General features: G+C 44.4%; 1 protein-coding gene across 1 annotated transcript in view; it reads right to left on the bottom strand.

Annotated features, from left to right (window-relative positions):
* COL27A1 (collagen type XXVII alpha 1 chain) overlaps positions 1-20,501 on the bottom strand; it is a 256,481-nt gene that overhangs the window by 173,155 nt on the left and 62,825 nt on the right. The window contains exons 6-9 of the mRNA XM_079961848.1: positions 16,289-16,342; positions 14,886-14,939; positions 5,609-5,653; positions 2,060-2,113 (exon numbers count right to left, since the gene is read on the bottom strand). Coding sequence (XP_079817974.1) covers positions 2,060-2,113; positions 5,609-5,653; positions 14,886-14,939; positions 16,289-16,342 — 207 coding nt within the window. The remainder of the gene's footprint in view (positions 1-2,059; positions 2,114-5,608; positions 5,654-14,885; positions 14,940-16,288; positions 16,343-20,501) is intronic.

Genomic DNA, 20,501 nt, shown 5'->3' with positions numbered 1-20,501 from the left:
ATGCATTTTTTTCATGTTTCCATCACTACTGCATGTACTTTTGTGCACCATTTCCTATCATATGCACATTTCTTTTGTGGCAAGCTGTGTCACAAAGTTCATACACATGTGAATTACAAAGGACAGCTCTGTTTCAGTTGCTCATGGGCTTAGGGGGTATAAATTAGGTGAGCTTGTACTAAAATGGAAAGTGAAACAGATTTCTCTCCCATTCCTATAATAAACTTCCATGGTTATTTACTCTATGCCAGTTGCCAGTTTAAATGAAATTGAACGATCTCCTTCCACCTCCAACTTCCATCACCTCCAATTCAGGAAGCTCTGAAAGATAAACCCAGATCCCACTGTCAAAATGTTTGTTTGTATGTTTCTGCCATCAGGCCAAAGTTAACAACTTTGCCTCCGACGCCTGAACCAAAAAGAAGCCAAAGCTTCCAACTTTTCCACTGCGATGCAAAACCAAAACTTGCCAAAAGAAGAAGTAATGAAAGCACCGAATAAGGAAAGTAAACATAACTGAGACTGAAGAGGTTAGTGTGGGCAGCTGTACTATATTGGTCCCAGAGGATATGAAACAGCGCTATTCTGCGCCTTCCCCCCTTTGAATAAGCTTCTGTTGGTGAAAAAAGCACACAAACCTTTGGCTTAGACAGAACGTTTCATCAAACAAATGAGAAAACTGGAAACTTACAGGGAGAAAGCATTATTGGTGTCTCATGGCCTCTATTGCTGTGCCTTGAATAAACTTTTTGAAAAGATTGTTGAGCCATGCAGGGATAAGTGGACATTGTGGCACATTGCTTGCTTACTTATTTATATTTAGTATTATTATTTACAGGAACGTTCAATGGGCCAAAACAACAAAAAGTCTTGTGACACATGCCAGGATTTCTCTATTAATAACAAAGAAAACAGTTGATTGATGGTGACAGCACTGTGTCAGGTATGAATCTGAAAGTCAGTTCCACAATCTCCTGCCCATTCAGAATGACCAACGTCAGTTAAAAGCATGCACACCCTTTTCAGCAACATAGGCTGGCATACAGCTAGGGTTCAGTGCAGGCCAAGCCTTTGATGCTCCTTTTATAGTTGTCTCCAAGAGAGAACTTTGATTTCTGCAGCTTCTTCAACAACTGCATTGCCTCAAAGAGAGAAGGTGCAGCTATATAACATCTCCCTTTCATAAGCACACAGACATACACAATGCAGCTGCCCTTCACACCACATTTCATCCAGCAATTATTATTTTAGACACAGCAACAACAGGCGTGCATAGTGGAAAAGATGTGGGTGGGGGCCGTCCAGAGTGCTGCATGCACTCTGGCACATGCTGAGCCATTTGTGCACATGACCTGTCCCGTTCCTTTGCACGGAGAGGAGAGCCATGCATATGCTTTCCTCCACTGAAACAAGCAGATCATGCAGAAGACTTTGCATGGCGTACATGTACCCAAAACTCCTGTGGCCTCTAACTCAGGGATAGGAGAACCTGTGGCCTTCATCCCTGTGCTCAGAGATGATGGGAGCTATCAGCATTTCTTCTCATACACACTTTTTTGCAAGACAATGTTAAAAAATAATAATACATGTTTGCATGTTATTTTCATATATATATATATATTATCCAGTATATGCATTTGTGTGCACATTACTTTGCTGGGGAACCGCATTGCAAAATTCAGAAAAGTGCTTCAGCTTGTGCATAGTTTCAGAAAGTGCAAATTATGTTGGTTTACCTTTCAATGCCAATTGAATCAAATTCTCCCCCAGCCTTAGCCAGGCTACAATTCCCAACATCCCTGACCACTAGGCATGCTTGCCTGGGCTGACAGACCTGGAGTCCAGCAACATCTCGAGGACCATGCATTTTGCACCACGACCTACAAAGGGGGAACCCCCCTAAGTGGTTCAGAGTCTAAAATTACCTAATCACAATACTGGCATGCAAACACATTATAGCTGGGACTGAATCCCTTATTAATTGTGGGACACCGTAGCCATCTAACTGCTTGCCCACCAAACCCCTATGCTGTACACAGCACGGTAAGATTTACTGCACCTGCCTGCCAGGATAACCTTTGGCACCTGGGTTCCCGTCAGATCCTCGTTCACCCTGTAAAAAAAGAGAAGAAAGGGCAGCAGGGCAGGGAATGGGAAGAATTAAATCTGGCTTCATGACCTGCATAATAGTAGTAGTAGTAGTAGTAGTAGTAGTAGTAATAAAATAATAATAATAATAATAATAATAATAATAATAATAATAATTCATCTTTCTCAACATGGTGGATGCCATGCTGATAGGCACAACAGGTTCACAGTAGACACAGTGCATGAACTTTGATCCATCTGACAGAAAGAGCATCAGGAGCACATATGGAACCCATTCACAAAAGATGCACAGAGAAGCTCAGAGCTTGCATATGGTTATACCAGGGAGAACCTGAGGCCTTCGAGGTGTTATTGGACTCCCATCAGCCCCAGCCAACAATGACCAACAGTCAAGGATTATGGGAGTTGTAGTCCAACAGCACCTGGGGGGCCACAATTTCCCCATTCCTAGACTAACTAAACTAGCATTTGCTTCACAGAATCCAACATTCTCTTCATGTTCTCACCACAAGTAGCGTCTTCCCTCCCACCGCCATTTTGAAGATGCAGGTAGATCAAAATGAACAGAAAATAACATCTGACACATTATAAAGAAAGCAGTGGGACATGCAACAAAACGTTGCAGCATGAGGTGCTTCTTTTTAGGGTTCTAGTTGGCCCACCCCATTTGGGGAAGAGCTGTAGCTCAGTGGAAGAGCACTTGCAAAGCCCCAGACTGTAGATGCCCCTGGTCTGACTCCCTGGAAAGCAGCTACCAGTCAGTGCCAATACTTATTTAGTATTACTAAATCAGTGACAATACTGATTTAGATGCAGTCATGGTCTGACTCGGTATAAGACAGCTTCCTGTGTTCCTATGCTCTGTTTCAGAACATGTCAATCCACCTCATCCTGATTTTCCCATTACCAATTGTTAGTATTCTGTGCCCATTGAGCATACACAGTCCTTTGTGTGTGTCCGTACGTGTGTGATGGGAGGGTTGATGTTCCTAAACATTTTTTGCACTTCTACAAACCTTGGTGTTCCTCTGAGCCTGCTAAGACCACCTCTCATGCATGGACGGTGTCATTCTGGTTGCAAAAACATCCATATTTGGAGAATGAATTTGCCATGAGTATATACAGGAACACCAAAAGACCACTGGTCCATCCAGCTCAGTGCTGTCTACACTGACTGGCAGCAGTTCTCCAGTGTGTCAGGTAGAGGGCCTTCTGGGTGCAAAGCAGATTCCCCCAACACTGGGCTGCAGCATTTCCCAAGTGATGAAGGCTGAATCACAAGTAAAATCCCACAGATGTCAACAGCAGTTGATGTGAAACAGCAGAGTTGTGAAAGGGTTTCCTAGAATACAGTGGTGAAATGCAACTCATCACATGCAGAGACAGTCAGTGTGGTGTCATGGTTAAAACGCTGGACTATGACCTGAAAGACCACAGTTCTAATATGCCCTTAGGGTTGTACTCACCGTTAATCATGCACAAAGTTGACTCATTTAAATCAAGTGGACACCACTAGTTTAGGTTCATTCATTTCAACGGGTCTACTCTGAGTTGAACTTCACTGGCCATGAAATTCACTGGGCAACCTTGGGCCAGTCACCAGCTTTCAGCCTAACCAATCACACATGCCCCCTTGAGCATCTTCGAGGATACGTGGGTTATAAATGCAATAATAAAAGAAGTGAAGGTCCTGAGCAAAGCCCCAACTGCTTGAATGTTGAATTCCCAGCAATAGATTTCATGCTGAATGAATTTGTGTATAAAATACTTTCACATCAAGCTCAACAGACTCTGCCATTCATCGGGTTCATTATTTATTTATTTATTTTACTGTAAACATCACGCTAATCTAAACAGAAAAGGGTAGAGGTGGGCGTAGGAGAAAATTAAATTACAGCCTCCTTCTTTAAGAAGCGATTCAGTCCACTCCAGCTGAAACATTAATGCACGACGGGAGGAGGGGGGGGGGAGGTAAAGTAAATGTACAGCTATATCCCTAACATAAAGGTTTTGAAAACATTAGAAAACATTTAGAAACTTAAAACGCATCTCCACATGCTTTGCCCTCCATGGATCGGCAGCCGCATGGTACTGAGATAGCATGAGGGGCCCACCATAAATCAAAGCAGAAACCAACAAACACCTGAAAGGATCCCCAGAGACACCTTTGGAGTGCAAACATCTTCATTTGATATCTAAGTATGTCTTATGTATTACAGGTGTTTTATTATATGTGTCTGATTATGCTCTTCTTATTAACTTTGTATGCTAAAATCCACTTGCGTATTTCGGTTTTCTTGACTGTAATCTATATTTGGCTGACTATTAAATCTTGACTGATTCATTCATTTGGTTCAAAGGAGTCGGCTGCTCAAAATGCAAAAAGAGATCCAAGCAACTTGAGGGGAATGGGCCAGGGAGATTTGGGGGCTCCTCCCTGCTTTGGCTCATTGCGCATTAAAAGATTTCCAGCCCTGGAAGAAAGAGAGCATGGAGCCTCTGATCTAGGTAACTGCTGCACAACATCTGCCAATGGAACTTAACCAAAGTTAGAACAGAAAGTAGCTTCTTTCGGCTTTGGCTTCAGGGTCATGAAAACAGTTCTGCAGTCCTGGGAGAAATCTGCTTAAGGCAAATGCCAATGGGAGCCAACCTTATGAGGACATCCAATTATGTTTTAGGGGCAATGCCTATATAGCAGCCAACTCTTTGGGACCTCCAGTTACATCTGGGAATAGTGCTTTGGGACCAAGAGGATTGTTGGTGTGGATGGGTTTCTCTTTAAATCCATTACAAAAGAATAGGGAAGTGATCAGATGCTGGAGAGAGATAGGCTGCAACACAACTATGCCTTATAATTAGGACCAATGTATTGGGATTTGGGTGCAGGCAGGGTTAGGGAGTTATTAAAGTTGCCTTTTGAAAAGCTGCAAATCCACTTTCAGAACCTGAGGGTCAAAAAACCTGGGATGTAAAAATAAACCAAACAACAAATCGATAAATAAATTGGTGCTTTCACAACATGTTGCTGGATGAGAGATACCAGGGCAGGTTTCAAGTGACTTTCAGGTGAAAGCATGTTCTAGTGAAAGATGGGCTTTAAATGGAGGCATTGATAATGTTTGCAAGGCACAGTCCCAGGAAGGAAGGAGCTGTGGGGGCTCCATAACGTCAGCCTCCAAGGAAAGCTGAAATTTAGAAGCTCCCAAAATTCTTTTCTGCACCAGCTGAAATCCTTGGGGCAAGGAGTGTATGTCTTTGCCCACCTCTGTATCAGCTGCTTTCTAACCTCTTTAAATTTCCAGCCTTAGAACAAACCAATCAATCAATTCAACAAGCAGCTGGGATTGGCTCAGAAATAACCAGAGCTATTTCTTGATTTGGGGGGGGGAGGCACTTGACTTATTTCTGAACCAATCCAGCACATGCCATGTCACTCTTGAAACAGAACATTACAACAACAACAACAATAGCAGCAGCAGCAACAAGCGCCACTCACCTGGTCTCCAGGATGACCCGGTGGTCCTGGATATCCTTTCTGTCCCTGTTCAAAAGAATTAAAATTCAGGTAAATTGATTTTGTGGAAAGGTCTTTTTAAAATGCTAGAAGAATCATCATGCATGGATCAATGCATATGTGCAAGGAGAACTGGGGTTTGTATCCTGTAGCCCTTTAAAATCTGTTGGTCAGCAAAACCCATCAGCCACAGCCAATGTGGCCAATGGTCAATGGTGATGGGAGTTGCAATCTAACACCATCCGGATCTAGCCATTCCTAAAGTAGTCACATTATGGGCTTGTGATGAGAGTGGGGGAGACTAACAATTGCCACATTTCATGGTTCATATGCAGTAGCTTGCTGCGCACCAGGGATGGGCTGTTGGTTATGTTTTCTGCAATTTTGCTACTCTTTCTTTCCCAGCATTGCTCTTCCCCTCCATCTTTGCCTCAACTGGATTATTTCCTCAGGAAGTGGTGGGGAACAACCAGGCATTAGGCAAGTTGGGTAGGTATTCCCCATGGCCTTTCCCTTTTTAAAAAAAAAAATATATTTATTAGTTTTTACAGAAAAAAGAAACACATAACAACCACAAAAGTAAAGAAAACAAAAACAGTCAAAAATACATGTAAAACAGATAAGAAAACAAAATATAGAAAAAAGAAAATTCCATCCATCAAAAAAAAAAGAAAGAATTTAGCATAAAAACTCCAACCTTTAAATTCATACTTGCAAAATTTTCTTTCTTGACTTCCTCACGCCTCCCTTTTTTGTGTTCCTCTTTACCCAATCAGATACAGCAAATCCTTACCCTCTTTCATAACTCGTTTCTGATTATTAAAATCATTCTATTATGTCTCCAATCTTTCCTCCTTATGTTTAAATGCCTTTAACATATTGTTTACTTTTGACATAATATTACTTCAGTCTTTCGCCCTTTTTCTGTTACAATTTTACATAAATTTTTAAGCCTATATCACTAATGCCATATTGTTTTTATCTCCAACATCATTTTAGCATTCATAAATTTGCAGTGCTTCTGCAAATAGGCTTTCCCACCATGAGCCTCTTCCAATAGAACTGAAATGACAGGCGAAAAACAAGAGTCTGAGTTTGATCGCCTCTACAGGTGTTTCTGGTTGATTCCGGGGCCTTAAATCACAACTGGGGTCATCAACTGAAGTGGAAGTCTCTTGCCACTTTTGTAATGAGGGCCCAAGTCAACTCCAGCAGCAGCCCTAATCCAGCCCGTCAACCCTCAGAGTGGCAGTCTGGCAGGCTTTGCAGAGCAAATGGGGACGGTTGGTGAAAGGGAGGGTGGTGCAGATCGTGACTCCCGTCTGCAGGCAATGCATGAAAGGCAACCACCAAATGCATCCCCATTTAATGGGGAGTTACAAACCATCCAGTGGCTGTTCGGAGTCCAAAAAAGTACTTTGCAGTTCTGACAGCACAGAAGGGATCAGAGATGGCAAAAACCACATACAGTGGTACCTCCGGTTACAAACTTAATTCGTTCCGGAGGTCCATTCCTAAGCCGAAACTGCTCATAACATGAGGCGTGCTTTTGCTAATGGCACCTCCCGCTGCTGCCAGCACGCAACTTCCGCTAGCATCCCGGAGCAAAGTTCGCAACCGGGAGCATCTATTTCCGGGTTAGTGGAGCTCATAACCCGAAGCGTTTGCAAGGAGGACGGTACATAACACGAGGTTCCCCTGTACAAGCCTGCCACACACTCTTGCAGCCAGAGAATCCTATTTTATAATGTATCTTAAAATACTTTCTGGCTGCACTTAAGGGCAAAGCGCTCTCTCAAAGGTGGCTTACAGAAAAAAAACACAGTGCAAATCACAAATGTCTCTCTCTCTCTCTCTACATATACTGTATTAAAGAAGAAGCTGAAATTTATTTATTTATTTTTAAACCACCCACCCAAGGCCAGTAGAGATTTACAATCCAGAAATGTCAACAATCCTGTAAAACCATCTCCCCCTGGAAAAAATAAAAGAAAACCTCAGGAAAAAGCCAGTGAAAACAGGTGGGTCTCTTCTACAAGTCTGCGGTGATGGGGCTTGATGGATTTGACCTGCAGAAAATGTCCTCTCATCCTCACCGACTTGATTACTCCCTGAGGTGGACACTTCATAAAGGCCTCGTTTGCTGACCTTAGCGTGTGGGCAGGTTGGTATTGGAAAAGGTAGTCCTTCAAGTATATCAGATTCCCTTATGAAGAGAATCTGAGGCTATTCTGATCCAGCACTCACACTGTGAGTCATTTGCTGGAAGCCACAGCTGGGGAGAAGGCTCTTGTGCTCAAACCCTGCTTGCCAGTTCCCATGTGAGAACAGGATGTTGGACCAGATGGGCCACTGGTCTGATCCAGCAGGCTCTTCTTATGTTCTTATTTGACCACCATGGAGGTGCCCCAAATCAATCCTGTGCAGATAGAAAGCCATGCCTTCCTTGATCCTCCCCACCTAGAGATTCTTGACCCACCTTCCTGTCTCCTATTGCCTCTTCTATGCCTTATGCAGCAGCTTTACAGCCTCTTCCTATGAAAATAAACCACAGCCAAAGATAACTGGCCACAATAACTGCCTCTGTTCTGAACTAAGATGAATCTACCATCACATGCCAGCTTCGGGGCTCCATATTCAAATGCAGGGGCCGGGAAACTTTTTCAGATGAAGGGCCACATTCCCTTCTGGGGGCCAGTGGTGGGCAGGGCCAGAATGCTAAGATTTGTACAGTGAACTAATTTTACTCCACACACCCCTCTCTATCCTCCATCCAGGCAAGCATAATCAGAGTTCCCAGACACATTGCAGCCAGGCCAGAACACTCAAGGGAAGTCCACAGCAGAGCCAGAAGGGGCTGTGGCCTGGAAAGAAGTGCTTTGGGGGGCCAGTGTTCTTGTGTGGCACCCCAAAATGCACATCTATGGGTGCCATGCCTGTAAGAGGTACAGCCCAAAAATGCAAGAGCTTGCGGCGGCCACTTTGGCCTCTGTCCTCTTGCAAGAAAACACAAGATGTCCCTTTTTTTTCCAGGGCAGCTGACAGGTATAGGGTCACGTTCATCTACTGATTCAAAGCTGAAAATCCTTTTTCAGAAAAGAAAGAAAAAACTAACCAACACCAAACCACCAAATTTATGGTCTATTAGCATCATCTGGGGGGGGGGGAATGCTGCCCAGAGAAAGCAAGATTTGGTCTCCCATGGGAAAACGTCTCTCAGTTGTTTGGTCAGCAGTTACATTTGTAAAAGGGGGCAGAAGACATTGTGGGTAAAAAATTAAAAAACAAGGCGACCAGGGTAGGAACAGCCAAACTGCCACTGGAATCAATGCCCTGGGAAATCACAGTGATAGACACATCACCCCTTTTGGTGTGAACTATGGCAGAAATAGAGCATGTGGCTTACATAAAAATAAAAGTGTCTCTGACTCAGAAAGCTGAGGAAATGCAAATATTCAGACTGCAAATGAAAATGTTTCTGTGGCAGCAGTAAGAATATGACTCTGTGATGTGGACAGCCAACTCCCATCACCCAATTCATGTCAGCTGGAGCCACAAGGTCTCACTCCCTGTTCTAAGGAGTGGCAATCCCTCTTGTATGCAAAAGATGGAAGAATGCCTCTATTCAGAAGAGGTATTTACTCTGGAGAGCAGAGAATTCATCTTCTTAGATGAGGGATAGGAAAACCTGCAGCCCTTTGGATGTTGATGGACTCCCAGCTCCCACTATCCCTGACCACTGGCCATGCTGGCTGGGGCTGATCGGAGTTGGCATCCAATTACATCTGAAGGACCACAGGTCCCTGCATCTAAGAGGCATTCAGGAAGGAATGCCTCTTCTAAATAGAGGCATTCCTCCGTCTTTCACGTGCAATATGGAGTGCCACTCTAGGCTTAGATCAGGGGTGGCCAAGGTAATGCCTTCCAGAAGTTTTGGACTGCAGCTCCCATCAATCCTTGTGACTGTTGGCCAAGCTAGCTGGGACTGATGGGTGTTGTAGTCCAACAACATCTGAATGACACCATTTTGGTTACCCCTGATTTGAAGAACCTCAGACCTGTTCACAAGTCAAACGATAACATAATGCAAGGCTATAAAATTGTATTCAAGATTAAAAAGAACAGTGGGTTAAAATAATCTGAGCCTAACTGACAGTAACATTTTCAGTAGGTGACAAAACTAAACTATCTTCTTCTTCTTTGGCGATCACTCATAGCCAAGTGAGCTTGTCTTCCATAAACACGGTTTTAAGAATGAGTACATAAGTGATTGTGGATGCCAATTCTGGATCCACACATCTTTCCACAGTGGGAACATTGTTTTCTGGGCGGGAGTTGATCACGGTGTGGATTTGCCAAGCGTGTCTTCCTCTTAGCACGTTTCTCCCTTACGTGCTGAGTTTGAGTGTCTTCAAAGCCCATGACACCTTTGGTAAAGGCTGTTCTCCAATTGGAGCGCTTGCAGGCCAGTGTTTCCCAGTTGCCAGTGTTTAGACTACATTTTTTTAGATTTGCCTTGAGACAGTCTTTAAACCTCTTTTGTTGACCACCAGCATTACACTTTCCATTTTTAAGTTCGGAATAGAGTAGTTGCTTTGGAAGACGATCATCAGGCATCCACACATGTCCAGTCCAACAAAGTTGATGTTGAAGAATCATTGCTTCAACACTGGTGATCTTTGCTTCTTCCAGTACCCTGGTATTAGTTCATCTGTCTTCCCAAGTGATGTGTAAAAAATTTTGGAGCCACCGTTGATGGAATCTTTCAAGGAGTTGGAGATGGTGTTTATAAGTTGTCCATGTTTCACAAGCATACAGTAAGGTATAGCTTTGTAAACAAGCATTTTGGTTTCCCTGCATCTGCCACCAGCACAGCAACATCCACACTAAGGGGCAGCAGATCTCCAGGGTTTCAGGCAGGGAATCTTTCCCAGCCTTGCCCGGAGATGCCAAGGACTGAACCTGCGACCTTCTTCGTGCTTAGCATGTGCTGATCCTCTTAAGACATAGGATCATTGGAGCCTGCTTTGTACCAGGTCAGAACACTGGCGCCTCCATCTAGCTCAGAATCAGCTGCACTGACTAGCTGCTGCTCTCCAGGATTTCTGACAGCCTTACCTGGAGATGACAGGAATTGAACCAGCGACCTTCTGCATGCAAAGCAGATGCTTTGCCCCTGAGCTACAGTGCCAACCCCTGACGCCAGCTCAGCTGCTAGTCATAACGGTTCTCTCCAAACTTCTCTATGGGCCATTAGGTCTTTCTTTATCCCTCCACTGGTCTTCTCTCTCTTCCTCCCTCTCTTTTTAAAGTTTCACTCGAACTGGCTTCCAGGATATTGGCTGTTCTCCTAAAAGCACGCTGGCAAACAGAGCAGCTTGTCTACAGCCCAAGGTGTTTTCAGTGGGGTTTTGCCAACAGAGAATCTACAGCCTTATTTTTTATTTTCCAAATATTTTTCCAACAGCGCGCGCACTCTCTCTCTCTCTCTCTCTCTATATATATATATATGAGGCCAGTAAAGCACAGCCTCCATCAAAAGCATTTGTTGGGAAACTTCTCTTGTCCCCATCCCAAGTCTGTTTGTCTTTTTTTCTCTTCTTTAACCTATGCACTGGCTTGTGTTTCTACCTGAAATGGATTCTTTGTTCTGCCTTTTAAAGTTGGGCAAGTGTTTCACTGTACTTGTGCCAACCGTCCTGACATAACACTGGAACCACAGGAGTTCCACACACAAACCCCTTATTGTCTGCTTGCATTTGCTTTACCAAATCTTTGCCTTCTTTTTAAACTCTCCTCATAATTCTCTCCTCTGGGTCCTGCCTAGTTGGCATTGGTTCATGGCAGAGCCTCCTCTGTGGTGATGCCCCATTTGTGGAACACCCTCCAGGATGAACTGTGTCTGTTTCCCTCATTACTGGCATTCAAGAGGGATTTAGAAAGTATTCCTGTTTCTCCCAGGCATTTGTTGGCTGAAAGGTACCTTGAGGCTATTGGCTGTGAGAATATGCAATTGCTTTCCATGTTTTTAGATGCTTTTAGATGTTTTAAGTATTTTTTTTTATTTTTTAAATTGTATTGCTTTATCAATGATGAATTTGCCAAGCTGCATTCCGTTGGGAGGAAGAGAGGGATATAAAGGTAGCAAGTAAATAAAATTGGGGAAAGAATTCCATTTTCTGAAGAAAGCCTTCTTGTCTCTTACAGAGAGACCTTGTTGCTGCTCATTAGCCATACTGTTTACAGCTTCTTGCTTGTAGCTAAGAAGTTCATGAAAATAAAAGAAAAATCTCAAGAGCCTCCAAGGGTCCCTATTTTCCAGAGACAGTCCCAGATTTACAGAAGCTGTCCTGGTTTGTGATTTGATCCCTGAATGTCCAACTTTGCCTCAGGACATCCCTATTTTCATCAGGGAAAAGTTGGAGGATACGGTACGGCGTCCCTATTTTCATCAGAGAAGTGTTGAAGGGTCTGGAGTTATGCGAACCCCAAGCCACAGAGATAAGTAACTATATAACGTTTAGTGAAGTTTTTTTAATGTTTAATGTTTATTATGTTTTGTATATGTTGGAAACTGCCCAGAGTGACTGGGGCAACCCAGTCACGTGGGCAGGGTATAAATAATAACAGTTGTTGTTGTTGTTGTTGTTGTTGTTGTTGTTGTTGGAATGTCCCTATTTTCACTGGAGAAATTGTAGAGGGTATGCAGTCTAAGGGACGCGGGTGGCACTGTGGGTTAAACCACAGAGCCTAGGACTTGCCGATCAGAAGGTCGGCAGTTTGAATCCCCGCGACGGGGTAAGCTCCCGTTGCTCGGTCCCTGCTCCTGCCAACCTAGCAGTTCAAAAGCGCATCAAAGTACAAGTAGATAAATAGGTCCCGCTCCGGCGGGAAGGTAAACGGTGTTTCTCTGCGCTGCTCTGGTTTGCCAGAAGCGGCTTAGTCATGCTGGCCACATGACCCGGAAGCTGTACGCCGGCTCCCTCGACCAATAAAGTGAGATGAGCGCCGCAACCCCAGAGTCAGTCACGACTGGACCTAATGGTCATGGGTCCCTTTACCTTATGCAGTCTAAGTGGGCCGCAGTAGTTCAATCTGCTCATGAGAACATTATCTCTTAAAAACACATGTGCAGGACAAACCCCAACAGAAGAGAGTGATTTGCAACAGATAAATTGCAGCGGGGAGGGGGGGGATGCCTTAACCCACTCCCTGCCTGTTTCTGCTCTCCAAATAGCAGCACAAACAGCGTTTGGAGAAAGGGTGGGGCAGAGGAAGGTCAGGTGGTACCCGGTGTGGAAAATTTCTTGTCACCCCCCGACACATTGATTTTTATTTTTATTTTTGCTTGCAAAAATGGTTTTACGTTATTTCATATTTTCTTACCATGGAATGTGGATTCTGAGCCTATGATAACAAGTATGGACAGATACTTAAATCTACAGGATGTTTTGGCTTGTGTTATTTTATTTGTATTTATTGTTTATTTATTTAATTTATCTAAAAAAAAACCCTGCAAATTGGTTTACCAAAACAAAAACAAAACAAAAAAACCACAGCAGTAAAATCAAGAAAAATTAACAATCCTACTTTAAAACATACAAAAGCGAAAATATTAAGATTAAAAATACTTCAACTTCCTAAGCATCTAGGTATGCTTGCCTAAAGAAGAATGCTTTTAGCAGGTGCCCGAAAAAAGTCTAGCAAAGGCATGTGCTTTGTTGAAATTTCAGCCTTCACAACATGGGAAAACGGCCAAATAAACAGCTATTTTCATGAAGGAGGGTCAAGATATTAACTGATATGCATGAAATTTCATATGTAGCTATATAACCGTTAGTGTAGTAAGATAAGACCTATGGAGCAGGCATTTTCAAAAAAAATGTTTTTTATGAACCACCCTAGTAGGGCAGTAATTGTTCCTTGATAATTTGTCACCCCCCTCCATGATGGCACCTAGGGCGACCCGCCCCCCTGCCCCCCTTTCCTATGCCCCTGGGGTGGGGTACTAACTGTGTGTGTGTGCGCGCGCGCACATACACTCCCATTGTCACTTCTCAAATACACATTTGCCCTTGCCATAGAAGCCAATTCCTAGGGGCTATGGAGATTTCGGCCCCCAAAATAAAATATTTGAGGAGACCAGGTCGCCACGAAGTTTATGGGTATTCCCATTCAAATGGTGTGTGCGCACTGCATCATGTGATTGATTATGCGAAGCAGGGCTTACCTGGGCCACCACAATTATTTTATTCAAGTTGGCACCCCTGGTCCTTACAGATATTACAAGTTTTACTCAGAACAGACCCATTGAAATCAATGTTTAATGTTTTATTATGCTTTTATATATGTTGGAAGCCACCCAGAGTGGCTGGGGCAATACGGTCAGTTGGAGGGGTATAAATAGTAAAATTATTATTATTAATAATATTATTATTATGGAATAGGAAGTCCCTATTTTCATCGCAGAAATGTTGGAAAGCATGGAGTTAATGGATGTGAATCCTCTGACTGCACATCCACATTCCTATTCCTATGGGGGGAAATCCTTAAAAGATTAGCATAAATTGTCCAACAGCAAGAACAACAAAGAATCCAGCCTCTCCTACAAGGGCGTAAACACCCCAAAATGCTAACAAAGAATAAAGGCAGAATCCATAGAATTGTAGAGTTGGAAGGTACCCCCAAGGCCATCTAGTCCAACCTCCCGCAACAGGAGTCGCTACTAAGGCATCCCTGACAGGTGGCCATCCAATCTCTCTAAGGAAATCCGTTCCACTGTCAAACAGCTCTTGCTGTCAGAACGCTCTTCCTGATGTTTAGTTGGAATCTCCTTTCTTGTAATTTCAAGCCACTAGTTTGGATCCTACCCTCTGGAGCAGGAGAAAACAAGGTTGCTTCATCCTCTACATGACAGCCCTTAAGATATTTGAAAGATGGCTATCATATCTCCCATCAGTCTCCTTGTTTCCAGGCTAAACATAGCCAGCTCCTTCAACCGTTCCTCATAAGGCTTGGCTTCCAGATGCTTGATCATCTTGTTCGCTCTCCTCTGCACACATTCCAGCTTGTCAATATTCTTCTTAAATTGTGGCACCCAGAACGGGACACAGTATTCCAGGAGTGGTCTGACCAAGTCGGTGTAGACAACAGAATGGCCACTTTCCTCCAGCTGCTTTCTGGCATTTTTGTGGAGAGGAACTTCATACCAAAACATGCCCACCGATTGTGCCCAATATCAAGAATATAAATATCTTACCTTCCTACCAGGTGATCCAGGAAGCCCTGTCAGTCCCGGTAAGCCTACATCACCCTGTAACCAGAAGTATAAATTGCTGTTGTTGTTTGTCTTACCTTCAAAAACACTTCAAATCTTAGTTTTCTTTTTTTTAAAAAAAAGTAAATGCCTAGGCCTCATGGTTGTGAAAGTGAACATGAAGACCATATCCACACTATATATGTAAAGTTTTCTAATCCAACTTGTACAAAATTAAGTGCCTACTTTTCATGGTTGTAAGGTAATGCTAGGAGATCCCTCACAGAGCAGGGATGGACTCTGGTCTTTCAAATTTCCCCTGCACTGGGGGCCAAGCCAAGAGGAGTGTTGCAGGGCCTTGCACAGGGCACCCCTGCCTTTCACCTTCCATTCTGTGCATGCACGTTATAGTTGCAAAGCCCTGCAACACTCCCCTTGGCTCTGCCCCTAGTGCAGGGAAACCAGTCACCCTTCCCTAAATCCACCTCTGCACAGAGCCATAATTGCTTTCTCTACACTACAGTTCCTAAGATTCTTTGGGGAACTGTGGAGAAGCCATGGCTGTTAAAGTGGGATAAGTTTCACTATGAATGTATGGTGCAGATGTGACCATAATGGTGGTAGGATGCAAAGGAAGAATTCTGCATGCAGAGGTAATTGTAAACTAAGCCAAGAGATTTCCAGGAGAATTCCACCCCATGCCCAACCCAAAATACCATATTTTTTGCTCTATAAGACTCACTTTTCCCCCCCTAAAAAGTAAGGGGAAATGTGTGTGCATCTTATGGAGCGAATGCAGGCTGTGCAGCTGTCCCAGAAGCCAGAACAGCAAGAGGTGCTGTTCTGGCTTCTGGGATTCAGAATATTTTTTTTCTTGTTTTCCTCCTCAAAAAACTAGGTGCGTCTTGTGGTCTGGTGCATCTTATAGAGTGAAAAATACAGTAATTGTTTAAGCAGGGGGTCCATAAATGTTGGCACACTAGCCAGCCATTATTTGCTGTTGCCAGCAACTTCTCCTTTCTGAGTCTATAGCACAGCCTTCGGCCAACCTGCTGCCCTCCAGGTCTAGCTGGACTCCAGATCTCACCAGTCCTAGAGGAGATTTTGTAAATCTCAGTACAGTGATACCTCTGGTTACGTACTGAATTTGTTCCGGAGGTCTGTTCTTAACCTGAAGCACCACTTTAGCTAATGGGGCCTCCCGCTGCTGCCACGCCGCCGGAGCACGATTTCTGTTCTCATCCTGAAGCAAAGTTCTTAACCCGAGGTACTATTTCTGGGTTAGCGGAGTCTGTAACCTGAAGCGTATGTAATCCGAGGTACCACTCACTGTATGCTTTGTTTTTCTTAGAATACCAGAACAATTCTGGCCACTTACACCTAGTAAATTATAAATGCAGTTTTACCTTCTGACCATTCCATGCTTTTCCGGGAGATAGCCCAGGATCACCTTTTTGGCCCTGAAACACAGAATGAAACTTAGCACAACTCTGGCAAGGCTCTTGCTTGCGCACTGCAGTTCAACAAGACTGTAGCAAAGAAAACACTTTTCCTTGAATGCTATTCTTCAACTGATGGGTCACGACCAGAGGTGGACAAATACCATCCCCATATCTGTTATGCTGTTCAGTTTGGTTTCTTCTACTTAAGCAAGGGAAACAGATCAAAGGGAGAAGAAGTAGGAGAAAAATGGAGAAACAGAGATGGAGAAATACTGGGGTTGCCACTCAGTTAAGAAATCTACACCTTGGCTGAGAGAGGGTGGGCTGAGACAGCAAAGAAGGTACTGCAGTGCAAATGCACGGGCAGAGCCAATTCAGCACTCCTGCCAGTATGTTTGCACCATGCCGTCCTCCTCATTGCCTTACCCCTTCGCCTCTCCCTCCTAGAAGTTTTGTTCTGTACTGTAAATTCAGGGCAGGGTGACCACTGCTATGATTAGCTGTGATTCCTGCACTGCAAGGAGTTGGGCTAGATGCTGATGGGGATGCTGATGCTCATAATAATAATAATAATAATAATAATAATAATAATAATAATTTATTTATATCCCGCCCTCCCCAGCCGAAGCCGGGCTCAGAGCAGCTAACAACAGTAAAATAATACAGCATACTAAAATCAATTCATTATAAAATCAGTTCAAATCAAATTGGTGGCAACCATTGGGCTAGAGTTCTGTGAAGAATTACCAAAGGAGGGGGTCAGGCTGTGCCTTGGCCAAAGGCCTGGTAGATCCAGGGCCGATGTTTCATCCAGAAACCGACCAAGCTGTTCAGCAGCCGCTCTCTCAGTTATCTTATCCAGGTACGACAGGTTCGAAACTGGGTGGTAATTGGTTAGATCTAAAGGATCTAATGATGTTTTCTTTAAGAGCGAATGCACCACTGCCTCCTTCAGCTCCCCTGGAAATATTCCCGTGCCAAGGGACAAAATGATGATGTCACCCGGGAGGCCCGCACCTTGTCTGGACACACTCTAATCAGCCTTGGGGTCCCTTCTAACCCTACAGTTCTGTGATTCTGTGATTCTGCAGTCTTCTAGGCAAGAGCACATATTGGTGTCAGGTGAAGCAACCCAGAAGTCGTGCTATTTTTTGCCAATGCCTTTCACTTGGAGATAGTGGACTTCTTAGTCTTCTGTAGTGGCCCTTTGCATGGCTCCAACCCTTTTGCACAATTTGCCTTATACCAAATCAGACTGTTGGTCCATCTAGCTGAGTACTGGCTACACAGACTTGCAACAGCTCTTCAGGGTCCAAGTACATACTCTTACCACTGAGCTACGGCCCTTCCCCCAGGAAAGGTGGCCTCAAAATGTGCCTTCATCCCTGCTACTTTGCTGTGGCAGGTGGGAATTGTTTAAAGTCAGTTAAAAATTACTTTAAGAAGTTTTGCAAATCAATTTTAAGAGAGCATGCAAGAGCTACCTAGTCCACAATGCCTCACTCTGAGAAAGGGAGGAAGGGTGTGCTGTCCCCATTAAAACAATGGCAAAACATTAAAATTAAAAAAGCATGTTGGGGGCAGGAAAGCAAAGACAGAGAAACTGACAACGAAAACAGCATGTGATGTTTATACTTTGTGTGTGGTCAATCTGGGCATTTGGCAAGACAGTGTCCAAGCAGGAAGGCAGGGGGATCCCTGTCGGGGGCCAGTGTAGAGGGAAGGCCCAAACCCCAAGAGGCACCGACGGAAAACGGCAGGTCCCAGCTCCCTTAGGAGGCCAGGGGCTGGGAGGCAAGTCAGCAAAAGGGCCTCAGATGGAATCAGCAGTTGCAGGGATAGCTCTACCAGTGATGCTACAACTCCCAGGCAGCTGCAAGGTACAAATACAGGGCTGAGTAGATTCCAGGGCTTCTCTGGGCTTTTTAGATTCAGACCTTGTGGAACAGCAGAAGTTAGGCACGCAGCCCCATTAGAGGTACAAACTATTGACGGCCAACCATTGGTAGGGGGGAAGTTGCCTATGTCATGCAGTTGGTGGGGGTGGAACTGTCTGGCCACAAGGAGACGATGAGGTTTCATGTCACCACGTTATCCACTTACCCACTGGTCTTGGGAATGATGTGGCTCATGAAGCATAATCCAGTTATACCGTGGGGGCAGTGTTCTTTAATGTTTGCTTTGGTGTAATGCCAAGCGTACTGCCTGGGGCTCAAAGTGCCTATAGAGGCAGGAGCTAAGGGGGCAGGGGTAGGGGGGAAACTCCCAGGAGAGGAGAGTTCTATATCCCTGCAGTATAAGGCCTACAGGGACGTGATCTGTGAGGAGGAGGCGGATAGGTTACCACCACACAGATCTTATGATTGCAAAATAAACCTGGTGCCAGGGGCCAAGATACCCACCAGTCACCTATATTCCATGTCAGAAGCGGAACTAGCTGATTTGAGGGAGTTTTTGCAGAAGAATTTGGAACGGGGTTCATTCAACCTACTAAGGCAGTCTTCTTTGTGAACAAAAAGGACATCCTGGAGAAAAGGCTCATAGTGGACCATAGAAAAACCAATAGCCTCATGGTTCCCAGCTGGTACCCCTTGCCCCATATTGGTGACCTGTTGGAGAGGTTGAGATCGGTGAAAATTTTCACCAACCTAATACGTGTAAGACAAAGAGATGAGTGGAAGATGCCTTTTAATACCAGATATGGGACCTTTGAGTACTTAGTTATGCCATCTGGATTACAATTGGGCACAGCCATGTTCCAGGCCTTCATCAACCACGTGTTAGTGGGCTTGTTGGACAATACAGAACCTGACAGAGGTTTTGATCTACCTTCTATCATGGAGTTCATTAATTAACAAGAGAACTACAATTTCTCATGGGGTAACTTCACCCAACTGTGATTTAAATATCTACTTTGCAACAAATGGGGATGCGGATGGTGCTGTGGGTTAAACCACAGAGCCTAGGGCTTGCCAATCAGAAGGTTGGCTGTTCAAACCTCCATGACGGGGTGAGCTCCCGTTGCTCGGTCCCTGCTCCTGCCAACCTAGCAGTTCAAAAGCACGTCAAAGTGCAAGTAGATAAATAGGTACCGCTCCGGCGGAAAGGTAAACAGCATTTCCGTGCGCTTCTCTGGTTCACCAGAAGCGGATTAGTCATGCTGGCCACATGACCTGGAAGCTATACTCCAGCTCCCTTGGCCAGTAAAGCGAGATGAGCGCCGCAACCCCAGAGTCGGTCACGACTGGACCTAACGGTCAGGGGTCCCTTTACCTTTACCTTTGCAACAAATGAGTACAAATTGGTTTGAAAATATTAGTTTTTGTATCTTTTTTAGAAAAATAAAAATGCAGATTAATGCAGAAACACAGGAAAGAGCAGACTTACTGACACAGTCTGATACATTCACCCCTATTCCTGATTAAGCACAAGGCATTTAAATTGTGCAGATCTTGCCTAGCAGGAGAAGCTCAAAGCAAGCACTAGACCAGCCTCCTCCAAGCTGGTGTCCTACAGATGTTTTGGAATTACAACTCTCATGTACTGCCTGGGGATGTTGGGAGTTGTAGTCTAAAACATCTGGAGAGCACTCGGTTAGCGAAGGCTCTACTAGACATATAAAGAAATGACTAGGGAGTAGGATGACCACCATTTCTTTGGCTCTGGTCTACAAAATGAAGAGGCCACAGTTACAGAAACCGCATCTTGAGTTCTCCAGAAGGGCTGGATGCCTCTATTTGGAGTTTTGCTTTGAAAACATCTGTAGCTGTAAATCATATTTTACAGTCCCTGCACTATCTGTCCATCCAAGCACCATGATCCCTTCTGCACAGTTATTTCAAGCTCCTCCCAATTGCTCTTTAGGTCTTCCTGCCTCCAGCCTGCTTCTACTTCCTGGAAGATGTCTCTCTGCAGCTCAGCATAGGAACGTAAGAAGAGTCCTGTAGGATTAGGCCAAAGGCCCATCTAGTCCAGCATCCTGTTGTTACAGAGGCTAACCAGATACTCTGGCAATCCTGGAAGCAGAACCTGAGCACAACAGCACTCTCCCCTCTTGCAATTTCCAGCTGCTGGTGTTCAGACACATACTGTCTCCAACAGCAGAGGTAGCACTTAGCCATCATGACTAGCAGCCACTGATAGCATCAGGGAGTGAAGAGAAATTCATACATCAGTT

The sequence above is a fragment of the Podarcis cretensis genome, assembly GCF_951804945.1.
Source record: "Podarcis cretensis genome assembly, chromosome: Z".
Taxonomy (NCBI): Eukaryota; Metazoa; Chordata; class Lepidosauria; order Squamata; family Lacertidae; genus Podarcis; species Podarcis cretensis.
Note: the sequence above shows the minus strand (reverse complement) of the source record. Positions and strands in the feature narration are given on the sequence as shown.